Raw genomic sequence first — 23,993 nt, 5'->3', positions numbered from 1 at the left:
TCTGCTTTTGAGATGGAAAGCTATGGCGCTGAGGATTTGATCTCCAGAAAAGAGAATCAAGCTGGTTGAATCTTCCAGAGAAGAAAGGTAAGTGCTGTGTTTGCCCTCCCAGGCCATTTTCTTTCACTCCCTCTGCTACTGTTAGCACAGAGTTGCCCTGATTATAGGAGAAAAGAGCCACAAACATCTCAGATGAGAGAGTTTATATCCCGCCTTCAGTCTTCTGCTCCTTGAGAAAGAGGAATGCTTAGACAATGTGTTCGTACTAAATGCCTGTTGGAAAGTGCATTGTGTATTGGTGACCTGATGCCAGGTTTACTGAAGTCATTTCACACGTAGCACTCTAGACGTCTTTTTATCTATTTATATATTTTGGCTACTGGATTTCGATTGCAGCTAAAAGAGAAGACAAAGAGGACATACTGGATGATTGCTTCAGACAACCCCTCCCGGTCGTCAACGCCTTGGTGAGGCTAACCCAGAGTCCTTAACCAGTCCTCAGCTCTGCAGGGCTGAATTTTATCACAGGGTTCTATCCCCACTCTCTGGTGACCAGGCCTAGCAGAACCAAAACACAATTTCCCAAAACTCTCAGGTGACTGAAGGACTGTCTACAAGCAGGCCCACTTGTCAGTTAACATCAGGCTATTTTCTTCTGGCCAGATTACAGACGCGTCCTTAGCTTAGAACCTTTGTGATGAGCATCCCTTTAAAGAGGCCAGCTCACAGACAGCTGTGGCCCCCAGGTTAGCCTAGAGAGCAGTGAACAAAGGCAGTCAGGTGTTTTCAAGGAATATTTCCGTTCAGCTAAGGTAGCTGGATTATTCCATTCTCCAAATCAAGGATGTCTAGAAAATCAGGATTGGGCTTTCAAATCAGAGAAGAATCTCCTTTGGACCAGCTGGATATACACTAAAAGTTTTTATTTCTTGGCCTTCCTCTAACTAAACCTCATAAAACCCACTTAAGATAATCAGATTAGGTATGTTAGACGGTTGGTTTAACTTACTTTATTTGCATTAAATGTATTTCAGTTCTGAGGACATATCCTAATTGATCAACTTGATTAGACTGAGACACTCTCTAAACACCTAGTCTAGGGAGCGCCTCACAAAGCATTCTGGTCCCCTTATCTCCATTTATAAATTGCCTCTTAATTTGAATTATTTGGCAACTGGCTAAAAGCATCTGTTCTTTATTGATTTTGATGGATTCAGTTTCAGAGAGTGACCTTTTCTGTCCTTGTTACCAAACTCAAGGGGAGGATACCTTAATGTAACCCTTCTAAACACCAGATATGACCAAAATATTAAAAATTACCAAATTGTAAAATAATCTCCCATGTTTATGTATATAGATATATAGATATCTATATCTATATATGTCTCCATCCTTGAGAAAGAGCATGAGAATTGAGAGCTTTACGATAATAAAAACGCAAAACTTAAAAAAAAGAAAAAGGCACAGAACTCCAGGGGCAGATGGCAGGAGCAATAGTGCCACTTTCCTGCACAGGCCCGTGAGGTGTGTCTGGCTGTGTGTAACAGCGGCGTCCTGTGCTTGCCTCCCGCCTCCGCCGGTCTCGTCTCCCTGTGAGGCCACCTTCTCCTGCTGCTCCTCCGGTCTCCTCCCTGTGTCTCTGCCGCAGAAGCTCTCCTGGCCTCGCACCTCCAGTCCCCTCCACTGCATAGCAGTCTGTCCCACGCCCCCTGTATCACTCATTGGTCTTTTACTTGGCCCCCTTCCCTTCCCTGCTTCTTCCTCCTCTTCTAGGCCACCGGCACATCTCCCTTGGTCTCCAGAGGATGGCACTGTGGCAAGAGACAGGCAGGGGCCCAAAGCTGTGGCTGCAGCCAAACCCCAGGCTCTCTGCCCAAGTGTCGACTGGTTGATCAGGTTAGACTTACTGGACATTCTGGAGAGTTTCCCTCTCTGCTGTTTTGTCCTTCCTCCTTGGCACAAACTTACCCTTCTGCACACTTTCTGTTATTTAATCAAAAATCTCTTAACTTGCACTTTGCTCCTTATCATCTCCCCAAACACATACTTTTCCATATTTTCATATTCTTCTTCCTTCACCTCTCTTCTCCATTCCTTCACTTTCCTATGGCTCTGCCGACCCATCCACGTTTAAGGGCTGACCAGGGACCAGGAGGGTAGGAAAGCGAATCACAGACAACGACAACAATTTGTTGAGCACCTACTATGTGCCAGACGCTGCACCAGGTGCGGAGAACACTGCAGTGAACAAAATGCTTACCTTCAGGGGAAGCTTACGTTGTAGCAGGAGGAGACAGGCAACAAGTAAGGTAAAGAATAAAGCAAGCTATCAAATGGTGATAAATGCTCTAGGGAAAAATCAAGTCGGGAAGGAGGGGTGAGGAGTGTATGGGGTGAGAGCTGTGAGTTTGGGTAAGTTGTCCAGAGAAGGCCTCACTGAGAAGTTGAAGTTTGAGTAAGGATCAGAAGGAGGTGAAGGAGCGGCCATGAAGGTACTTGAGGGAAGAGCGGTCCAGGCAGAGGGAGTGGCAAGTGCCAGGGCCCGGAGGTGAGAGAGGAGGGGCAGTGCTGCGGAGCCCGGTGAGCGGGCAGGAAGTGGAGCGGAGGGGGCGCAGGGGGTGACGTGCCGAGCAGTGTGGAGCCTGTGCACCGCTCGGAGTGAGGGGGCAGCCACAGACCTGTTTCCACCTGAAGCCCCTTCAGCTTGTTTTTGGAAAGTGCTTTGAGGCCAAGATGATAAAAGCTATAAAATGGGAAATATATTGAGCCAGAAGGAGTTCACATCCAACCACAGTTTTTTCTCAGTTTGGAAGCGGTGAGCCCCATCCCCTTTCACCAACCCCTTCTTTGGCAGCAGCCGTTTCCCCTCGTTGGCCCCGGAAGAAAGAGGACAGCAGACGGGTTGGTCTGGCCTCCCGTCCCTGCTCTGCTCCATCCCTTTGTCTGTGAGGCTGTGAGTGAAGGGAGCCTTGCCTGCCACCTGCAGTGGAGGGATGGCCAAGACACGTGAAAGTTGATCAGTTGGTTGGGGGATGATTCACCTGACCTGTACAAAACCAGATTGGCCTCTGGAGTCTCTTTGCACAGAAATCCAAAAGCGCAGCTGGAATTTCAGTGGCAAGGGAGAGAGTCAAAACGGGAGCTGAGTTCCAGGGTGGGCTGTGGGAGGCAAGCCACTCTGCCCTGACCACGACGGGGGCGTGGGGGGTGGTCTTCTTCCACTGCCCCCTGGACAGCAGCAGGCGTGACCTCTAAGGGCTCTGCTGTGTCCTCCAGCAAGTTGTGCAGCCACAGAGCTTCTGCAGTCACACACGGCAGCCTCCCTGCAGTGCGCGGCACCTCACTTCCACGCGCCACTCTACTCGGAGCTGACTGGCCACTTGGGGGTTGGGGAGTTGTCTTCTTAGAACACCGGCTGCTGCACTCTTCCCTGTTGGCGGGGCTCAGGGCTGTGCTCAGCGTACCCCGTGCCTGCCAGCAGGTGTAGAGGCAGCGCAGACCTGCACCATCAGCCCTGGAAGGGGCTGCACCCACTTATTTGAAGGGTCATCCCTGTTGTCCCTCCCCAGTGTTCTTCATGCTGACTCAAGTAGGTCCGTACTCCCAGGAGGCTCAGGTATTACCTGCCCCCACCCCCATGACACTCTGCAGTCCCTGGGGGCATAGAATAGCAAGATCAGTTACTCTGTGTTTCCTTTAGTTTGGAAGGTCATTTTTTACCCATGAACTTGTATGATACAACAACATCGTGGAACAGAGAGGCAAACTACTGTTATTCCCTTTTGGCGGAATTTGGCCCAAGTCTCCTGGGGGGCTTGAGGCAGACTCTTTTGAACATCTCTTGAATCCTATGGAGCCTCTCCCCGCAAAATTAGTATAGCAGCAAAGCCCTTTCAACTAGAGCACGGTTTGGGAAGCACTCCGGAGCTCATATACACACAGGAGCCCCGGCATGCGGGTCCCACGAAGCAGTCATTGGAACTCCGCTGACACGAGCTGAGGGATGCCGACCCTGTGCTGGCCCCCTGCCCTCAGAGTGCTGAGGAGCGGCAGAGCCCTCAGGTACAAATGCCCTGGCTGCGTGCGTGCGTGTGTGTGTGTGCGCGCACGCGCGCGCAGATTATATGTTTTATGAATTAATAACAAATTTAAAGTATATGTAACAAAGAAGAATTCACAAAATCTCACCTCCACTCCTACCCCAAGGTTACCACTGACCAGCAGTTGGGTGTATATCCCTCCAGATCTTTCCTTCCTTTCATCCTTTTCCCAAACGAACACGAATATACATTACTGCTTTCAAAAACAAAAATGGGATTGTCACCATAAAGAGTGTCCCATAGATTTTTTTTTTAGTCACATACCTTGGAGACACTCAGTACTCACAGCCCCCTCTCCCCTGTGATGTGGCGTGTCTTCCATTGTATAGATGAGCCACAGCTGCTTCAAGCATTTGCCTCTTGATGGTCAGTTGAATTATTTCTAAGTTCCAATGATTCTTCAATGACTCTCAAGCATCACTCTTTGCATACTGAAGTGTTTCTATAGGATAAGTCCTAAGAGGTTGGAAGGCTGGATCCAGAAGATATGAACATTTTCAGTGTTCCTTCCAGCAACACGCTTGTGCCGATCTACGTTCCGCCATCCTCAGCTGACACTGCTTTAATAGCCATGCAGTGCAGGTTCAGTCACCACAGCAAGGTGTTAACACCATTCTCTAAATAATTCAGGCCCAGGAGATCTTCAGGGGATGGAGTTTTCTGTGTATCAAAACCACCGGTAGGGCCACAATACCACTTTGCAAGTATGCTCACCGGCAGCCAAAGTCCAGCTACGAGTACTCGTCCTGGAGAGAAATCCTGAGCTCCAGCAGGTGTATTCAAAAGAGCTCTGACTAGGCTCTCAGCTCTGAGACTCCGTCCTGAGTGTTAGGGTATGCCTTCTCATGGGGTTTGAGGTGTCCCCAGGATAATGACCACGGTTTCCACACCAGACTCGGGACATCGGGTCTGACGGCCCCTTAAAGTATCAGGTTCATCCTGTAAAACCCAGGATGAATGATTGCTGTAGCTCTACATCACTGTACATCATAATCAGTTAACACTATAAAGAGCTTATTGTGCTCTTCTGTACACTTGACATATATTAATCCACTAAATCCTCACACTGGGCCCATGAGGTAGGTATTATTATTTTTATTAATTAATTAATTAATTTATTTATTTATTTTTGGCTGCGTTGGGTCTTCGTTGCTGCACGCGGGGTTTCTCTAGTTGCGTCGAGCGGGGGCTACTCTTTGTTGCAGTGAGCGGGCTTCTCATTGTGGTGGCTTCTCTTGTTGCAGAGCACGGGCTCTAGAGCGCAGGCTCAGTAGTTGTGGCGCACAGGCTTACTTGCTCCGAGGCATTGTAGGATCTTCCCGGACCAGGGCTCAAACCTGTGTTCCCTGCACTGGCAGGCGGATTCTTAACCACTGCGCCACCAGGGAAGTCCCGAGGTAGGTATTATTATTATCCCTGTTTTACAGATGGGAAAACTGAGGCACACAAGAGGCTAATTACTTGCTCCAGATTACGTAGTTAGTGAGAAGTAGCCAAACCAGTATTTGGACCCAGGCAGTCTGGCTCCCAAGGCTGAGCCACTGTGCTTTACCACCCAATAGACACTATATTTCCAAGTGGTAAAAAACTGTTAATATAAGTGAGGATAAAGACAGTGGTTCCCTCCTTGTTCAGATGGACCATGTATGTCAAGATAAACCTCAGCCCCGATTCCCTCCAGATAGTGTCCACGTACATCAAAACCTAACCTCAAACACCAGAACTTGTTATAAATCTTGTTTTTGACCCTGTAGTTTGCCCAGCAGCCAGAGATGATATTTGCTAAAGCCCCCCAGCCCACCTGCTCCTGTACTTTGGCAGCTTTTGTAAATTGCTCATTGAAAGGCCTATTCTTCTTTCTGGGGGTGGCTAAGGTAGTAGACCCTTGAAGCTGCCGCGTCGTGTGTGGGAACATAGAAAATGTAGTAAGTCTTCCCATGAACTCCAGTCAGAGCCCAGAAATGTCTCCTTTGAAGGTTTGTTGTTTTTTGTTTGTTTTACCCTTTTACCTCCTGTAAGCAGGGTTTCGGTTCTCAGATTTTGGTATCTCAGAATGATAACAATGGATCGTTTTAATGCTTGTGTATGGATTTCTCGCATATATACATGGATAGCTCTATTCCATACCATTCCTTCAGAGAAAAAAACGAGACTGGAATTAATGGCTGTATTTTGCGGAAGGGAAAAATAAGGTCCAGAGAGATAAGGTCTTGCAGATGGGAAGAGAAAAAGGGAGAAGCGAGTGAGTGCACTAGAGCAGAGAAGCTTCTGACTTTATTTGCTAGTTCTTATAGGAACCAGTTAGCCAGCACCTAACTCCATCTCAGAGATGCAAGGGGGCTGAGGGTGAGAGTTGTTGGTATTACGAGAGGAGGGCAGTTTGCGGGGCAGCTTCGGAGCTGCAGGAGCACCCTCTCTGCTGGGGAACTAGGAAGAGCTACTGGGCATTTAAGTGGTTTATTAAATGATGTAAAATTTAATCTTCACTGTCTGCCTTAAGAGCTAAAACCTGCTCAGAACAGTGCCTGGGTGGGGCACATTCACACACCCCTTTATTAGACCGCACACCACTTTCCAAACTTCAAAACCTATGGTGACCGTGTTAATCTTAGGGAAGGGCCAACCTGAACTTAGGCTGTCTTTACTAAAAGAATGGTGATGCTGATGCTTCGAAGCGCTGGGCCTGGGGTGAGTCCCCCTGCCACTTTCCAAAGAAACTGTACCAGTGCTGTTCAGAGAGTGCAAAGAACAAGGCTCCAGCATCAGCCACGTGGGTGTTTCTCTGTGGCCAAGGCCAGGACCATGTGAGAGAGAGTCGTGGAGACTCCATGCCCCAAAAGAGAGCAGCCCAGATCCACTACCCTAACCCATCCTCTAGGTAGGAAAAGCCCTCAGTGTGCAGAAGTCCTGTCCTTTGTAAAACAAAAACTAATCCTAGTTGTTTTTGGCAACTCTCTCCTCCATGGCTTTCCCCCAGTTCTTCTGGAAAAAGCAGGCAGCACCTTTGCCAACAAAAAGATTATATCAACCCAATTCCAGGTAGATTCGGAGATCTGGGGAGTGACGTGCCCAGCTGGTCCTGTCTGCCCGCCTCTGTTTCTCCTTGGCTCTCCCTCCTAATTTCCATCTCAAATCAGCGTCTTATCTCCTTTTTCTTTTTTTTCCTTCTGGCTTAATAGCTCATTGGTTCATTGTTAAGTTTTTAAGGTCACTTAATTCAAACAAGTGTGGCAGGCATGGTGCTGGAGGAAAATGGACAGATACTTGTACGCTCTGGAGCTCACCTCTGGGACTGGCTGTCTGTCTGCTGTCCTCCCAGTGCCAGAAATGTACTTGCAAACCCAGCTGAGGAGAATCCTCAGGATGTGTTCTCACTGCTGGATGTGTAATAGAATCTCCTAGGGAATTAAATAAAAAATTCAAGCCTGGGGCTCACCCCCAGTGATTGTGACTAAATCGATCTGGGATAGGGTCCAGGCATTAGTGTTTTTCAAAAAGCTCCCCCGGAAAAAAAAAAAAAAAAAAGCTCCCCAGGTTTTAAAAGTCTAATGTGCAGCAGCCAGACGTGAGAACCACTACATTAGCTTATCTGGTGAGAAAAGAGGAGAGAGAGAGAGAGAGAGAGAGAGGGAGTGGGAGAGGGAGAGAGAGAGTGTGAGTGTGTTAGGGGGGGTGTCCTAACAAAAAGAATCTGAGAGCCGACGGGAACTGCCTCTACCCTCAGCTCTTCTCTAATTGCTTTTTTGGAGGATCCAGCTTCAGACCTCCTCTGTGACAGTGACTAACAGTGTCTTTAATCAAGAAAAAGGACATGAAGCAGAAGCGCCAGCACATTTAAGAACTGTGGTTGATGTTATTGTAACGAAGCCAAATGAATTTGGAACAAGGTTACCTTAAGTGGCTTTGTTCTTCTCCTGCTGATCCTGCAACTGGGGCTGTAGGCTGGGATTGCATCCCGCTCAAGTCCGGGAAAGTGAGTGTGCGCTTGTGTAATGAGCAAGTATGCGTGTGTCCGTTCTGTGCACAGTATGTTACACGCACGTGTGGGTGTGGACATACCCACTGGTACTGGCATGGGGGTGGGTTTACAGCACCCAGAGGAGACAGCCTCTCCCCGGGCAGGAGTGCAATGCTGTTGACATCATCATTCTTGGAAATACTTTTTTTCAGGAAAAGCATCCTTTCAGGGTACTACTAGAGCCCACATTTAGTGCACCTGCCTCCCTTCCCCAGGATCACCGCGACCCTGGACAAGGGGCTGAGTGGGGCTGACACCAGCTGGGCCGTGCCAGGCAAGCCGGTGCCCTGGCTCTGGGCTGTGTTGCCAGGAGGAAGGAAGAAGGAGTCTTTTTATAATTCACTCAGAGTTGCTGGATGAGCAGGCACAGCTCTACATACTCCCCTCTTCCCTGCAAAAATTTTCTCAAAGGAACAGTGGGAGGGATTTAAATAAAGCAAAGTACTGGAGTTTTGGCTACCACTAATCCTATATCCTGGCCCTCCCAACTTTCCTGCTTTCTCAGTAGACTGAGGTTGCCAGACTTTTTCACATGAGCCCGTGTATGATACGGGCTGTATCCCACCCAGCGCTAGTTGAGAAGGAAATTCTGTGAATTTACAATTCATATCATTTTACAATAATCTTTTTATTACAAGACTATTATACTTATTTATAGAATGTTTGGAGAATACAGAGAAAAGGGCAAAGAGAAAAAATTCATTGTTCTACCATCCAAACAAACCTGATCTTAATATCTGGGTGAATTTCTCTCCTGCCCTTTAATTCATAGGATTCAAAAGAAAACAACAACGTAAATGTAGTCATTCATACATGACAATTTTTGTATCCTGCCTTTTTTACTTAGCATTGCATTATAAGCATTTTTGCCTATTCCTACATTCTCTTCCCGAACATTACATTATATTTAGTAGCTGCACAATATTCTGCCAAGAAGGTAGGTTATGGTTTAAAATCGCCTTCTGGATTTCTTTCTGCATTCACCTGGGGGAGGGAGAGGAAGGAAAGATGGCCAGGAAGAGCTTTTCCTGTTGAGGATTTCAAGAAAACATCTCCAGGTCTGGCTTGACACTTGGTTATCGTTCTGTGTGCCCTTCTAATCCTGACCTTCAAGCCAGCATAAAAGAACCTAGCCCCTTAGTAGGAGCTGGCAGCTCTGCCTCCAGCAGAGCAGAGGCCCTTTAATTTGAAATGAAAATGACTCTTCTATCCAAGGAGAGAGACTGGAGTTAAAATCTGACCATTGTAACTGCAGGACAGAAAAGTCCTTAAGCCTGCTTCTTCAAACGTAGCACCTAGAAATGGTACTGATTACAGAGTACTTGTCGGTAAGAGGGAAGAGTTATGAAAGGGTAACTTTGTTTGGTAGTAGCTGCCTTGCCGCTGTCAAGGCACACACTTTCCACTTGGAATTATGTATGAACGAGTGTGGTAGATTAGGCTGCCTTGAGGAGGAGGCCTGTGTGGTCAGCTGGGGGGCATAACCAGCTACTCTCTGGGGGCCAATTTAAATTCACCTCCATTACCTTCAAGAGGTTTTGATTGTGGTCAGCCCAGAGGAAGTGGATGGGATGAAGACCGGAGGGGTTGGGGGAGACCTGGTGGCTTGGCTGCCATCCCCCATTCTGCTTGGCTTCGCTAGAGGCTGTGGGCTGGATGCCAGGGTGGAGCACTAAAGCGTGAGGTCAGAGGGGGAGGGGGCAGCCTGTGGAGCTAGAACATCCCTCCGCCCCTCCCCCGCCCAGTCATTCACTAGGCTACCAGCGGAGCAAAGCGACTCCTGGTTACTGGCTGGCAGGGTTGTCCCGCAGCTTCAAGCACGAGTGATGACAAGAAGGATCGAATGGCAGGCTCCTATTGGCACAAAGGTATTTGAGTATTTCATGGGTTTGGATTTGAAAATTAGTTGAAAGGTGAAATATATGTTTGTGGTACTGTCAGCTTCAGTCATCTCAAACCCTCCAGAGCTTTGAGAATGGCCCCCTCCACCCTCCGAACTGTAGAAGTCTCTTTTCCTTGATTATTCCTCCACCTGTACTCTCACTTGTGCCCAAGATAGTTGGCACTGCCTGCCCTCACCTCCACTTCCTGAGGGCAGCACCAACAATTCTCACAGCTGCCCTTTCTCATCCCTTTTTTGTGGTTTATCTGCCTCCTAACAGGTCTCCTACCCCATTCCTAGTCCTTACCCCAAAACACCACTGGCTCAGCCATCCCCAAACAATACTTTTAACCTCTTACTACCTTGCTCTGACATCTTCAGTATTCTCTGATACCTACTGGATAAAATCCAAACTCCTTATTCAGTCATCCAGGGCCTTCCAGAATCCATCCCTAGCTTCCTTCTTCTCTGCAGCTAGACTTTATCAGGCACTTTCTACAGAGCAGGCACCATTGCAACTTCTTCAGTGTAAATTTCTTGTTTCATCCAGAAACAAGCAAAGGCTGGCCTTCAAACACACCTCACCCATTCCTCTACCTACTCTTGTTCGTAAGCTTTGTTTCCTGTCTAGAATGCTGTTGTCTCTCTACACAGTCAGCTCAAGTCCTCCATGAAACTCTGCCCAGCCCATACCAGCTCACAGAGATCTCTTTCCCGAAATCTTGAAACTCTTGCAGTTGGATTCTCTCATCAACATTTAATTATAAACTTTCTTGTACGGTGACTTAATTTTTCAAGTATATTTGTCTTCAAAACGGATAACCATCTAGATGGCAGGGACCAGCCTGAGACTTCGCAGTGCCAAAGCATCCTTCTCTGCTCAGAGCAGGTCTTCAGTGTTTGGTAAATGAATGTTGAAATGCCGCGTGAATCTTCTGCTACAGAGCTGAATAGGAGGTTTACCCTCTGGAACCTGTGTAAAAGCCAATTCAGCAACCTCTGAATTCACATTTTTAAGTAATTGGGTATGGAATTAGTCCTATTTCTAAATCCCCAGTGGTAAGCAGAGATAAACGTGAGCTTTATTGTATCAGCCCCTTAAGGATTCCCCTACCCATCTCCCCCTGAAGAGATGAATGCAAATAGGACAGGGCAAAGTGGATGTTAATTACAGGCAAATCCTGCCGGGCCACAAAGGTAAAGGCTCTCCAAGCTGCCTGGTAACACCAGGTTGCTGGCCCTGCAGACCAGAAAAAGAGAATTTGCTCCCCGGGGGAAGCCATTTAGGGGGCCAAGGCAATTGATATGGGCAGACTGTTTACTGTTCTCATAATACTGCATCTGGCCCTGCTGTTCATTTCGGAGGTTTTAACTGACTAGTGAGGTTGTGCTGCACCAGCGCACCCCCTATAATCCTCCCTGGAACCAGCCGAGTGAGACAGGCACTAAGCCTGTGGGACAAGTTTGGGGCCTTAGAAATTAACTAGGCATGAGATGATCCTGGAGCAGCCCCAGGAAACTTGCACCCAAGAAGTCATGTTGCTGTGTTGCTGAGGGCAGACGGGACCTTTCCAAACTGGCTGCTCCATTCCTTATTCCTTGAGCGTCTAAACAGGTCACTTGCAAGCAGCCAGTTGGTTGGATCTGACTCACAGACACATCTGGCCTGGCCTGTGGAGTGTTTTTTAACGTTTGAATTAGTAGCTAACACTTCAGTATGAGGAGATTTCACATAAAAATCTGGATTTCTGGCTTCTCAACAACAGAGCACCTGGCCACGTTGGGCCCTCCCTCTCAAAGGGACATCTCCTTTAAATGGGACCTTGGCTCCCCACCAGGCCGATGCACTCATTTTTGTTGCCGCCCAGCCCCTGCTTGTTTTCCCTGTTCTAAAATTTTGCAGATGGCAAATTTGGGTGGGAGGTAGAATCAGATAGCTCCTCTAAGTCTCTGGCAACTCCAGGCTCTGTGATGCCCCTGGATGTAGAGGTGGTGGCCTAGAGCTCAAGGAGTCCGTAATGCAATTGAGACAAGGCATTTTTCATGAACACTGGTCTCTGAACTTCCTGTCACCAAGTGTCACGTCCTGGAGGGATAGGCATGTAGAATCCATAGCATCGGCAGGCAGATGCCATTCTCTGGTTGAAGTTGGCTGCAGTTAACCTTTATTGAGCACTTACTCTCAGTCAGTCGCTTCAATCCTTGTGACAACCCTGTCAAGTAGATACTCAATCCCATTTCTAGGATGAAGACACTGAGGTTAGTGCCACACGGCTAGTGGCAGAACTGACTCCAGAGTCCTCCTCTTAACCAAGGGCTTCTCTCTCCACCTGTGCATTGTTTGCTCTTATTAGGGGCCATCTGAGGTTCAAAACACATTCCCATTGCGAATACTAGTTTTAAAAAGCACACAAAGAATGTTTAAACCATGTAGCATATTAGTGATGATTTTCTCAAGCAAAAGCCAGAAATGATTTGGTTTATGTAACACAAGATGCGGGTGGGTGGAGTAGGTGTGCCAGGGCTCTGCTTGCCTGGGGGACTGAGGGGTGAGCTCTGTGGCCCAGAGTGAGTCAGGGTGAGCCCCTAAGACTTCTGAGAGGAGCAGCTTACAGATTGCAACTCAGGTTCCTATAAATTTGTTGCAGCTTGGAAAAAGTGATGGAAATTGTCCCAGGTGTATCTGGAAGATATGTAAATTTGTTTTTTACTAGTCTTCAATTATAATACGTCCAAGATTTTCTGAGATTTAGAAACCCAGCGTGTTCAGCTGGTTCTAAACTAACTTCCTCTGCTAAGAACTCCCCACCTCCCCCCAACCCCATGCGACCTCAACCTCACCCAAGTCTAGCACCAGCTTTTGGGAGCTTGGAAACCTCTGGTGATGAGATCAGTTGGGAATATAGGAGGTCATGGATGTCGGAAATAAAGGTGTAAAAAGGAGAGGAGAGTTGGTTTTGGCTTTAGGACACCGGAACTTCCAAGGTTCTTGGAAAACCATTGCAGCTTTTGAAAAAGCGTTTAAAGTCATCAGCGCCCCACTGCGGGATTCAAAGTTAAGCTTGTCACAATTTCACAATTGTTAACACCTTTGACCAGTCTTTTTGTATTTAACAAGTATTCTCTTCTGCGCCTTTTTTTTTTTTTTTTGCCGGCAGGAGGGTTCTGGGGTCTGGGCTTTAGGGAGTACCCTATACAGCGCACAGTCCCTTCGCGTGCAGCAGTCGAGGGATTTCTACCCGCTCGCCTGCTTTGCAGAGGAGGGGCAACTGAGAGTCACAATTTTGGAAGCCCTTATGGGTTATACTGAAGTTAACTACGCTTCAGGTTCTAGGTTGAGCACAATGACCACCTCCCCGTGGGCAGTTAGTTGGTCCCGGAACGAGCGCGGAGGAGCTCGGCTTTCGGCCCCGGTTGGGGAACCCAGTTTCGGAGGGTGCGGAGACTCTTGAGTCTTTGCGAACTGGAGTAGCCGCGTGCACTCGGGACCCTGCGTCCCACCGCCCGCCGGCCGCGTGGGGCTACCTCCGGCCGAACCGGGAAGGAGGTGCTACCTCGCGGCCCTCGGGGGAGCCCTCCCACTCTCCCCAACTTTCCCGGCCCCAGGGCCGGAGGAGGGCGCCTCTCCCGGCGGGGACGCGCTCGGTACTTAAAGGCGGCTCGGCGGGGCCGGAGCTCTTCAGTCGGAGCGCGCGGTGGCGGCGGCGCACGGTGGAGCGAGGCGCGGCGGCGAGGAGCGGGAGGAGGGGCATGGAGCCGCCGCGGGCCTGCTGAGCACCGGAGCGCGGGCAGCCGGCGGCACGGTGAGCGCAGGCCCGGCCGGCCGGCCGGCTGCCTCGGAGGGGCGGGTTGCGCGGGGTACCCGGGCGCGCCGGGCTCCAGGGGTGCCTCTTGCTGAGCCCCGCGGACCCCGCCGGCTCCCAGGGCCGTGCGGGCGCGGCGTCCAGCGCCGGCAGGCGGGCTGAGGGCTGCGGCATCTCCAAGCTTCCCGGCTCCCGTTCCTGCAGCCCCCTCCCCGCTGACCCCTCCTCCCTTTCTTCCTCCATCCTCCTTCTCCAGCCTCTCCTCCCTTCCTCCCTTGTGGCTCCTGTTTTGTGAATGGATTGGGAGGCGGGCGACGGTGAGGGGCACGAGGCTGGCTGTAGTCTCTCCCTGCCCCAGGCCCGCCCAGGGGTTCGCACCTGTCCAGGCACCGAGATGCTCGGCGCCCGGGTTTCTGCGGGTCAGCCGGGCCACGGCCGCACGTACCCGCGGCCTGGGCTCCCCTTCCCTTGCGGGCTCGGAGGGGCCGGGAGGGCGGCCGGGCGCAAAGGAAAGAGCCCCCACCCCGCGCGCAAGTTTCCACCCCGACGCGTGTGGGCCCCGCAGCAGGGCGCACCTGTCAGCTGGAGAGGCTGCAGACTGGGCAGCCCCGCAAAGTGTTGGGAGTAGATTGGCGGCGTGCATCCTTGTCTGGGGATTTTTTCTTTCCCTCATCTCTGGGGGTGGGGGGAGGGCTTAGGGAGCGCCCCCAACCTCTTGCCCTTGAAGCCGGGTGCGCGTTAGCCTACCGGGGCCGAGCTCTCGTGGATCCCTTCCGAGCGAAGGGTATGGGGGGCAAGAGGCTCCCTCCACCGGCCTGGGGGTGACACGGCCCCCTGTCTGGGCAGGGCCACCTGAGGCAGAGCCCCGCACCAGCGCCTGATTGCACGTGGGGTCTCCAGCTGCGGGACCTTCTTGGGTCCTGTGTGGCGTAGGGGTGCCGAGGTAATGTCTCCACTTCCTGAGCAGGGGAGGAGGGTGTCCCGCCTGGGAAAGGAGGGGGCCGGCGACACCGGGGACGCCGTCTTTGTCTGCAGGCACACTTTGCCAAGGTAGCTGGGGCCCCCGAGGAGATGAGTGAGGCCTGGGTCGACTGATTCCTTGGGTTTTCCGTTCCTTCCAGGCTGGGTCTTGAGAAACCCGCACGTGGGTGTGGCCGGCACCGCCTTCGCCAGAAGGCGAGGCTCTGGCGTGGGCGAGAAGCCTGGCCAGTGCCTTCCCGGCTGCGTTAACCTGGTGGGCACCGCCTCCGGCACTGCACCGAGGTGGGGCGCCAGCGCCCGGCAGGTCGCTGGGTTGGCCTCGGCGCCCCCTGCCCTTTCCCAGAGCGCGCAGGCGGGCAGTAGTGCCCGCCGCGCCCCCATGGCATGTGAGCTCTAGAGGGGGGCGGGGGCGTTCCTGGGCGGTGGATGCAGGGCCTAGGGACCCCTGGGCCGCAAGCGCGTGCAATGGCTGCGGGCTGGGGGGGCGGGGGAGAGAAGGAAGGACGGGAGTCCTGCAGAGGAAGTACGCGGCAGGCTCCCCGGGACGGCGGGGCAGAGCGCCCGGAGGCCGCGCTTCCCGGAGAGGCGAGGCTGCCAACAGCACTTTCCGAACCGAAGCTGCTGGAATGCGGAGGCCTGAGTCTCCGGCTGATTGAGGCACTAACTGCGTGTTCCTTACCCCTCCTATGTGAGAGGTGGCAGGGGAACAGACCCCCGGCAAGAAAGTGTGTTTGTGTTGAGGTGGGGGTCAGGAGTTGGGTTTAGTGAGACTTAGACTTGGAGCAAGCTTGGAAGTGAGACCTCATTGTCTGCAAAGGGTGGGTGGTGGTGGTGGTGGAGGAAACAGGGTTCTCCAGATCAGGCAGGTGGCAAGGAGGGGAGATGGGGAGAAGGCCTCAGAAGGGAGGGCAGGGAGCTGGCCTCATCAGCCTTCTCGCATCCCCATCCACCTCCCCACTTGGGTAGTCTTTCAGGGCTACTAATCAGTAAAATGATTTACCTGAGACCTGTGGAGCAAGAAACCATTGGAACCCCTCCTGGGGGGGATGCTAAGTCCCAGAGAATTTGGGCAAGGTCAGGCAGCCAGGAGGTAGTAGAGCTGTGTCTCAAGCACAAGACTTCTGGTTCCGAGTGCTAGGCTCTTTTCATTAAAAAAGCTATTTCCAATTGGGCAGATGCTAGGAGCCCTGACTTAGTTGCAAACAAAACCTGGCAGCATTTTCAGGAGTGGCAGGGCAGGGGGACGTGGACAGAGATTCCATGTGGGCGCTAGGACCAAGTAGATGGGGCTTCCCAGGCAGCCACCCCTCCCAGGCTGCTGCAGTGGTGGCTGGAGTTCCCTCTGGTGCCCCAGTGCTGGGCTTCCAGGAGGGCCGTCCACACCCCAGCGCTCATTTCCTCTTCTTTACCTTGTCTGCTTTTCCTGATTGCTTTCCCTTTCTTTCCTGCCTCTCAAATAAATGAGAAAAAGGTGAGAAAGCAGAGAACATAGGGAAACTTTCTCTTACCGATTTAGCTGTTTTGAGAAAGGGAAGCTGTTTCCTTCTTTTTTTCCTCTGGCATCTCTGTTTCCTATCTTTTCCTTCCCCACTTTCTTCATGGGCCTCATTGGTGTAATCCCCTAGTGGGTATAGGCCAGGTAGAGGCTGCCTACCTGCCCCTGCCCACCCCTCCTCCCTCTTCCTGGCCCCTCAGGTGCTCAGAGCTTCCTCTGGCCTCAGGCTCACCCCTACTGAAGCTTGCCTATGAGAGCTTTGGGTCAGGCAGATCCCAGTTCTGCCACCAGCTAGGTATCACACAGCTCTCTCTGGCTTTGGTTTGTCTAACAATAATAAATGCTACTTTAAGTGCTTTACATATGTAACCCATTTAATCCTCAAAGATGCTAGGAAGTGAGTGCTGCAACCCACATTTTACAGATGAATTAACTAAGGGGTAGAACACAGTCACACAGATAGTGTCAGAGCTGGGATTTGAACCCCAGTAGTCTGGCTTCTGAGTCTACAGTCTTAGTCATGCTCAATAAATGGTCATTGTTTTTATTAGGGGGTCATTTTCCCGGTTCTGGGCCAGGCCCAGAGAAAATGCCCCCACTGCCATTGACCAGGGATGCTGCCTCCGCCTGACACACATCTCCCACCTTCTCCCACCAGATGCCGGTGCAGCTGACAACAGCCTTGCGTGTGGTGGGCACCAGCCTGTTTGCCCTGGCAGTGCTGGGTGGCATCCTGGCAGCTTATGTGACAGGCTACCAGTTCATCCACACAGAAAAACACTACCTGTCCTTCGGGCTGTACGGTGCCATCCTGGGTCTGCACCTGCTCATCCAGAGCCTGTTTGCCTTCCTGGAGCACCGGCGCATGCGGCGGGCAGGCCGGCCACTGAAGCTGCCCTCCCCGCTGCGGCGCTCTGTGGCGCTCTGCATCGCTGCATACCAGGAGGACCCCGACTACTTGCGCAAGTGCCTGCGCTCAGCCCAGCGCATCGCCTTCCCCGACCTCAAGGTGGTCATGGTGGTGGATGGCAATCGCCAGGAGGATGCCTACATGCTGGACATCTTCCATGAGGTGCTAGGTGGCACCGAGCAAGCCGGCTTCTTTGTGTGGCGCAGCAACTTCCATGAGGCGGGTGAGGGCGAGACGGAGGCCAGCCTTCAGGAGGGCATGGACCGCGTGCGCAACGTGGTGCGGGCCAGCACCTTCTCGTGCATCATGCAGAAGTGGGGAGGCAAGCGAGAGGTCATGTACACGGCCTTCAAGGCCCTTGGTGATTCAGTGGACTACATCCAGGTAAGCGTGCCTCCCTAGGTGTGTGTGGACATGTGGATGTGTCCAGCCAGGCAGGCATACTCTCCTGGGGACTTTTAGGTCCAGCCTAGGTCCTTTGTGTTGTGCACATTCCTCCTCTGCACTTAAGAAGGCAGTAGGCACCATGGTTCTCAACAGCAGTCCTGGGGTCAAAAAGACCTGGGAGGGAATCCTGGTTCTGCTGTTACTTAGCTCTGTGACTCTGGGCAGGTCTATGGATTGGTATCCCAATAGCAATAGCAAACAAGTGTAAAGTGTATAGCATTTACTTTATACCAGACACTGTTGTAGGCACTTAATACATTTTAGTTCTTTTAATCCTCATAATACTCCTAGGAGATAGGTACTATTATTATTTCCACTTACAGAAACTGAGCCTGAAGCACAGAGAGGCTAAGTAACTTGCCTAATGTCACATGGCAGTAAGGTGCAGAGCCAGGATTTGAGCCCCGGCAGTCTGTCCTTGTCCTCTGTGCAATACTGCCTCGATATTGGCAACATGGGAATGAGCCTCTTCATAAAGAAGTGTGGGGAAGAGCAAAAAAAAAAAAACATGCTCCAAAGCACTCAAATAGTTTTAGTTATGGGCTAAAAAGTCCAACTCTTTCCGGTGTCAAGTTCTTATCTGTGAGGTGGAGGGACACGTGCGAATCATCCCCCAGCCCGATTCTGCAGCCATCTTGGCAGGGCCAGGACCCTGAACAGACCCTGCCTAGCTTCCAGCCAAACCAGGCATTGACACCAGCCTGGAAATTTTATTATGTTGACAAGGTTAACATTGCTCCAATTTTCTTTTTCTTTTTTTAACTAATTTTTATTGTTGGCTGTGTTGGGTCTTCATTGTGGTGCACGGGCTTCTCATTGTGGTGGCTTCTCTTGTTGAGGAGCGTGGGCTCTAGGTGCGCGGCTTCAGTTATTGTGGCACTCAGGCTCAGTAGTTGTGGCTCGCAGGCTCTAGAGCGCAGGCTCAGTAGTTGTGGCGCACGGGCTTAGTTGCTCCGCGGCATGTGGGATCTTCCCGGACCAGGCTCGAACCCATGTCCCCTGCATTGGCAGGTGGACTCTTAACCACTGCACCACCAGGGAAGTCCCCTGCTCCAATTTTCAAATAACAGAAGCTAGAGAAAACTGATGAAAGGTCATGCATTTCAGTACCAAGTAGAAACTGACACCCAGGACCCCAGATTTCTGGTCCAGCATCCACTGTCCACTCCTCTGTTCCTGCCCTTCTCTATCGCTTGAATGGATAGCGGCTGCTGCAGTAGCCCACCTACGTGCCAGCAGTCTTGCTGACAGCATGTTGCGTACTCCAATATTCAAATTTTCTATACTGTACCCACCTAAAATTAGCTTGCCACAGATTTTTTGTTTTTGGCTGTTTAGAAAGTTGCAGTGAGAGTTGGCATATTTGTCTTTTTCTGTCTTCCTAGGCCCAAGGACCTTCTCAGCCTTGGAGAGGGAGGGATGTGAGACAGTTCTTGATTCTGCAGTTCACCTAGGGTCAAGGGGCCTCTGAGACTTGCCTGGGGACTCAGAAGATTTAGAAAAGGCCCTTGAGCCGTGGCACGTGCTCAAGCGGTCGTGACTCTGTCATCTACTCCCTTGAAGCACAGGATCCCCCCAGACCTGCTCTACCACACCTCCTCCTTTCCTCTGTGCTCTGGTGGATCAGCAGATAGGCTCATGCACCTGAGCCAGCCTTTCTCTTGACGGCTCTGGGCTCACTGCCTGGGGCAGCCCTGGGCGCCAGTCATTGAACACTCTGGGTTTCTGCCTGTCTTCATGAGCCCTGCTGAAGGTGTCTTTCTCTCTTCGGGAGATAACCCTGCTCCAGCCAGTGGGGAAACTCAGGCAGCCAAGAGCTCTATCTTTCCTAACCTTGCTCAGCTGGAGAGACCTCCCTGGGGTGAGGGAAGCCAAGCAGCGTGAGGAATGAGATAGGGTCATGGCAGGAAGTAGTCTTGAGACCAGCAGCCCTGGGAAGCTTGGCCTATAAGCTGAGGGGGCTCTGGGAGTCTGGCCTGAGGCTCCCTGGGGCCTTCCCAGTCTGGGCCAGGATTGTAAGGATGTGTCATTGTGCAGGTAGGAGGGAGTGGCTGTGATGACTCTGCCTGGTTCCCCCTCTGCCTTCTGCTGCTTGTCTACGGCCACTGAGTCTTCCAACGTGGAGAGAGAAAGCATAGGGTTGGAGTGCAGAGGGCAGCCCCCTTCCTGAAGGCTAATGGGCTCTCAGCAACTTTAGTAAAAGGATTTTAGGCTTTTGCAGAACAGGGTTTGGGCTTATCTGTGGATACTGTTCTTTGCTCTGTCAGGGGTCAGGAAACCAATTCCTCTACTCAGTGGTTATCTGGGCTTTCTGTATCATCTAAATTTTCTAGAAAACAGAGGAGTCAGCCACCAGGGTAAGTGTTCGTAGCCCAGGTTCAACTAATAACAATAACAGGCCACCTGTTAGAGATAAACCAGGAGTCTCCCTAGGAAAGGCAGGCAGGTGGGCAGGATTTGATCCAGGTCCTGATTGGAGGTAGCTGGTGCCAGCTTCCAGGCCCATCCAGAGTAGAATCTACGTGAGAGCAGCCCTTGGCCATGCTGTGCTCTGATCTGGGAGACTTGGCCAACAGAACACAGAAGGCCTGGCAGCCTCATTAGAGGTCCTGTGACTGGGCTAAATACACCCTCCACTTAGGCTGGTTGTCTAACAGGCCAGAGGCTGAAAACAGGGAAGACCCTGTTCTTAATAATCCTATGAGCAAGCTTTGGGCAGTAGCCTCTGGCAGGAGCCATTTCTTGGCCTTCTGAGAAATGTCTGCTGGCCCTGGTCTAGCCACAATGCTTGTCATCTGATTTCAATGACTTTTTGAAGAAAAAATATTATTTTGAAGAGAAATAATATTTTGAGAAATATTTTAAGACCACTTCTGAGGAGCCTGGCTCTGTAAGGGGCTAAAGATTTGTCCAGTGCTAAGCATTTCTCCCTTTCTGGGCCCAGCACTGAAAGTCTCCCGGAGATCTCTCTCTCGGTCTAGTGGCTATCAAGCCTGGTACCTGAACTCGTTTTCTTACTTTCCTTTGTTATTCATTTCACCCCTTCTATTTAGCATAGATTTCTCTGTTAGTGGCTTGAAGTGTATCATGTGAAAGGGGGTTATGTGTGTGTGTGTGTGTGTGTGTGTGTGTAGACCTGAGGTCAAAATGGACTGACAGTGCATGGACTGACAGTGCATTCCCTCTGCAGGTGTGTGACTCTGACACTGTGCTGGATCCAGCCTGCACCATTGAAATGCTTCGAGTCCTGGAGGAGGACCCCCAAGTAGGAGGAGTCGGGGGAGATGTCCAAGTAAGAAGTAACCAAGGATTACTGGGGGAGGGGGGGGGTCTGGATTCTTTCTGCTTCTTAATCTAATTGGATATGCTTGGGAAATGGGCATCTTGACTTCCTAGTGTTTTGGAGGGGTGTCTCCTCTTTGACAGTTTTCAGTGGTATCAAAGGGCTCACCTGCTACCCAACTCCTTTCCTGTTCTTTTAAGTGGGGAGAAATCACTTAACAGGTATATAGAGAGCCTATGCTGCTGGGAGGGGCACAGTGTTCTGAGGCCATCCATCCTGGAGGGGGCTTCCATTTTGGCCAATGGTGCAGCAAGCAACTCGGAAGTTAGACCCCTGAGAAACCCTTGCTCTTAGGGACGTTGCACTGAAGAGCTCCGGGCAGTATGGTACAAATAAAGGGTCAGATCTTCTTCCAAGGGTACTGCTGGCAACATACCATGTCTTCCCAAGCTTTCCAACTGCAGAAAGGGTCAGGATGGGTGGCTGGGGTGTCTGCTTCTTTCTCAAGCCTTTTTCTTGGCCATGACCACAGGCTGCCTCCTGAGATTGAAGGTGGCTTTGACTGCTAGAGCAACTTCATTGGGACAGTCGGTGCAGATGACACAGAGGAGAGGTGGGGCTGGTGCTGGGGAGAGTGACTGGGTGTGGTCGCCTCCTCTGAGCCTCTGGTTTCCCAGCTCTGGCTGGGCGAGGACTCAACGGCCAGGAACTGGAGCAATGGGGTCCAGAACTTGGGGTGTAGGGAGGCCTCGTGGTCTCTGGTGTCTGTCTCCTGGGGCTCATGTCCTCAGGCAAGGAGGCCCAGCATCTCTGGTTCCCTTGCAGATCCTCAACAAATACGATTCATGGATCTCCTTCCTGAGCAGTGTGCGGTACTGGATGGCCTTCAACGTGGAGCGGGCTTGCCAGTCCTACTTTGGCTGTGTGCAGTGCATTAGCGGGCCCTTGGGCATGTACCGTAACAGCCTCCTTCAGCAATTCTTGGAGGACTGGTACCATCAGAAGTTCCTAGGCAGCAAGTGCAGCTTTGGGGATGACCGGCACCTCACCAACCGAGTCCTGAGTCTCGGCTACAGGACTAAGTATACAGCTCGCTCTAAATGCCTCACAGAGACCCCCACCAAGTACCTCCGGTGGCTTAACCAGCAGACCCGCTGGAGCAAGTCTTACTTCCGCGAGTGGCTCTACAACTCTCTGTGGTTCCACAAGCACCACCTCTGGATGACCTACGAATCAGTGGTCACGGGTTTCTTCCCCTTCTTCCTTATCGCCACGGTCATACAGCTTTTCTACCGTGGCCGCATCTGGAACATTCTTCTCTTCCTGCTGACAGTGCAGCTGGTGGGCATTATCAAGGCTACATACGCCTGCTTCCTTCGGGGCAACGCAGAGATGATCTTCATGTCACTCTACTCCCTTCTCTATATGTCCAGCCTCCTGCCAGCCAAGATCTTTGCCATTGCTACCATCAACAAGTCTGGCTGGGGTACCTCTGGTCGAAAAACCATTGTGGTGAACTTCATTGGCCTCATCCCTGTGTCCATCTGGGTGGCAGTCCTCCTTGGGGGGCTGGCCTACACAGCTTACTGCCAGGATCTGTTCAGTGAGACGGAGCTAGCCTTCCTTGTCTCTGGGGCCATCCTGTACGGCTGCTACTGGGTGGCCCTCCTCATGTTGTATCTGGCCATCATTGCCCGGCGATGCGGGAAGAAGCCAGAGCAGTATAGCTTAGCTTTTGCTGAGGTGTGACGTAGCCCTCAAGCAGAGCGGGAAAAGTGCAATGGGTAAGGGAGGGAAGGGGAATGGAGAAGATGGGGTGGGAGGGAGGAGGGAGTGCTGTTTTAGTTTTTTAATGGTCCAAAGGACAAATGTGAAGTGCAAAGAATGGTGACTGTGGTACGGCCTGGGCCAGCTCTGCTTAGAGGCAAGTCCAGCTCAGGGTGATGGAGGAGGCATGTATGTTTTCAGGCCGCCTGTCTGCTTGCCTCTGTGCACACGGTGGCCTCTGGGCAAGATTCCACTTCCTCCCCTGAGATCCAGAGGGAACTCAGAAGTGTGCTAAACCAAACAATAAGTTCCATTCAGTGGCAGCTTCTGATGGGTGAGTAAGCAAGGAGGGCCTGTGGGAAGCGGTTCTCTTAGCCCACCTGAACAAAATCAGAGGTGGTGGGAGAATTTCTGAGATCTGGGCCAGCTAGTAACATGTCCCCGCCTCGATCTAGTTATCAATGCAATAAGATTGTGCCTGAAATACAAGGCCCAGAAGCCTGATCTTTGGGCGTCAGAAAACAGGGTCCAGGAATGGTGCTTTCTTATGTGAAGTACTGCATTCCACATCTCAACATCCCAAGGATGAGCCAAACTAGCAGGGAGTTAGCTCTGGACTGCTTTTAAGTGTGAAGTGTGTGTGTCTATATATATGTTAAAAAGGAAAGTTTGCCAGGAGGAACAAACGGTGGTGGTGGTGCTAAAGGCCATAGCTCAAGGCGCTATGGAGGCCCTGAGCTGAATGTATTCTACCTGGAAATTGCCCAGATATCTAGATTGTCTTGTCTGTGATCTCTGCTGAGGAGGTAACATGTTTTCGTCATCTACCAGGAAAATTAAACCCCAACATGCTCAGAAAGGAAGTGAGGGCTTGGGTATTTCAACCTGTACACTCCTGAATTCCGCTCTCAAATTCAGCTCCGACTGAGTCTAAGACAGCCTCCTCACTTCGCTTCGCTTCACTTCACAGTGATAGTCACCTATTCCACCCTCCTCCTCATCGGGTAAGTTTTTCAAGGTGGCGAGTGACACAGAGCCTGGACTCTTCACGGGCCCCTCTGCAATAGGCAAGCCTGCCCTCAGCACGTGGGGAAAAACTGTGAGGAGCCTCTGACCACACTGGCTACAGTCTTGGAACTGCCTGGACAGATTCCTTGGCAGCCGAGCAGTACCCATGACGTTCAGGCTACGGTTGCTGACAATCACCTCTAATGGAAAGCTTTTCAGTGTTCCCTAAGGGAACCCTCAATCCAAGCTGGTCATCGTTGAGACTGTCCATTCTCTTCAGTGGCTTCTCCAGGGAATTC

The 23,993-nt window shown here is 51.3% G+C and overlaps 1 protein-coding gene across 3 annotated transcripts; it reads left to right on the top strand.

Moving 5' to 3' along the window:
- Positions 1-50: 50 nt before the first annotated feature.
- On the top strand, positions 51-22,701 carry HAS3 (hyaluronan synthase 3). Of its 3 annotated transcripts, XM_068528755.1 has the most exons (5): positions 4,694-4,933; positions 5,345-5,497; positions 16,938-17,573; positions 20,827-20,928; positions 21,745-22,701. In XM_068528755.1, the coding sequence occupies exons 3-5, from the start codon at positions 16,938-16,940 to the stop codon at positions 22,666-22,668; spliced, it is 1,662 nt and encodes a 553-aa protein (XP_068384856.1). In that variant the 5' UTR covers positions 4,694-4,933; positions 5,345-5,497; the 3' UTR covers positions 22,669-22,701. The 3 variants fall into 3 exon arrangements, with proteins under 3 accessions (XP_068384857.1, XP_068384856.1, XP_068384855.1); XM_068528756.1 differs by lacking the exons at positions 4,694-4,933; positions 5,345-5,497 and adding an exon at positions 51-87; XM_068528754.1 differs by having other exon boundaries at positions 4,694-5,497.
- The last annotated feature ends 1,292 nt before the right edge of the window (positions 22,702-23,993 follow it).

The sequence above is a fragment of the Eschrichtius robustus genome, chromosome 19 (assembly GCF_028021215.1).
Source record: "Eschrichtius robustus isolate mEscRob2 chromosome 19, mEscRob2.pri, whole genome shotgun sequence".
NCBI classification, from domain to species: domain Eukaryota; kingdom Metazoa; phylum Chordata; class Mammalia; order Artiodactyla; family Eschrichtiidae; genus Eschrichtius; species Eschrichtius robustus.
Note: the sequence above shows the minus strand (reverse complement) of the source record. Positions and strands in the feature narration are given on the sequence as shown.

Coding starts and splice junctions, on each gene's coding strand:
- HAS3 (XM_068528756.1), top strand. CDS start 16,938: ATGCCGGTGCAGCTGACAACAGCCTTGCGTGTGGTGGGCACCAGCCTG. Junction 17,574..20,826: donor ATTCAGTGGACTACATCCAG/GTAAGCGTGCCT, acceptor TTCCCTCTGCAG/GTGTGTGACTCTGACACTGT. Junction 20,929..21,744: donor GAGTCGGGGGAGATGTCCAA/GTAAGAAGTAAC, acceptor GTTCCCTTGCAG/ATCCTCAACAAATACGATTC.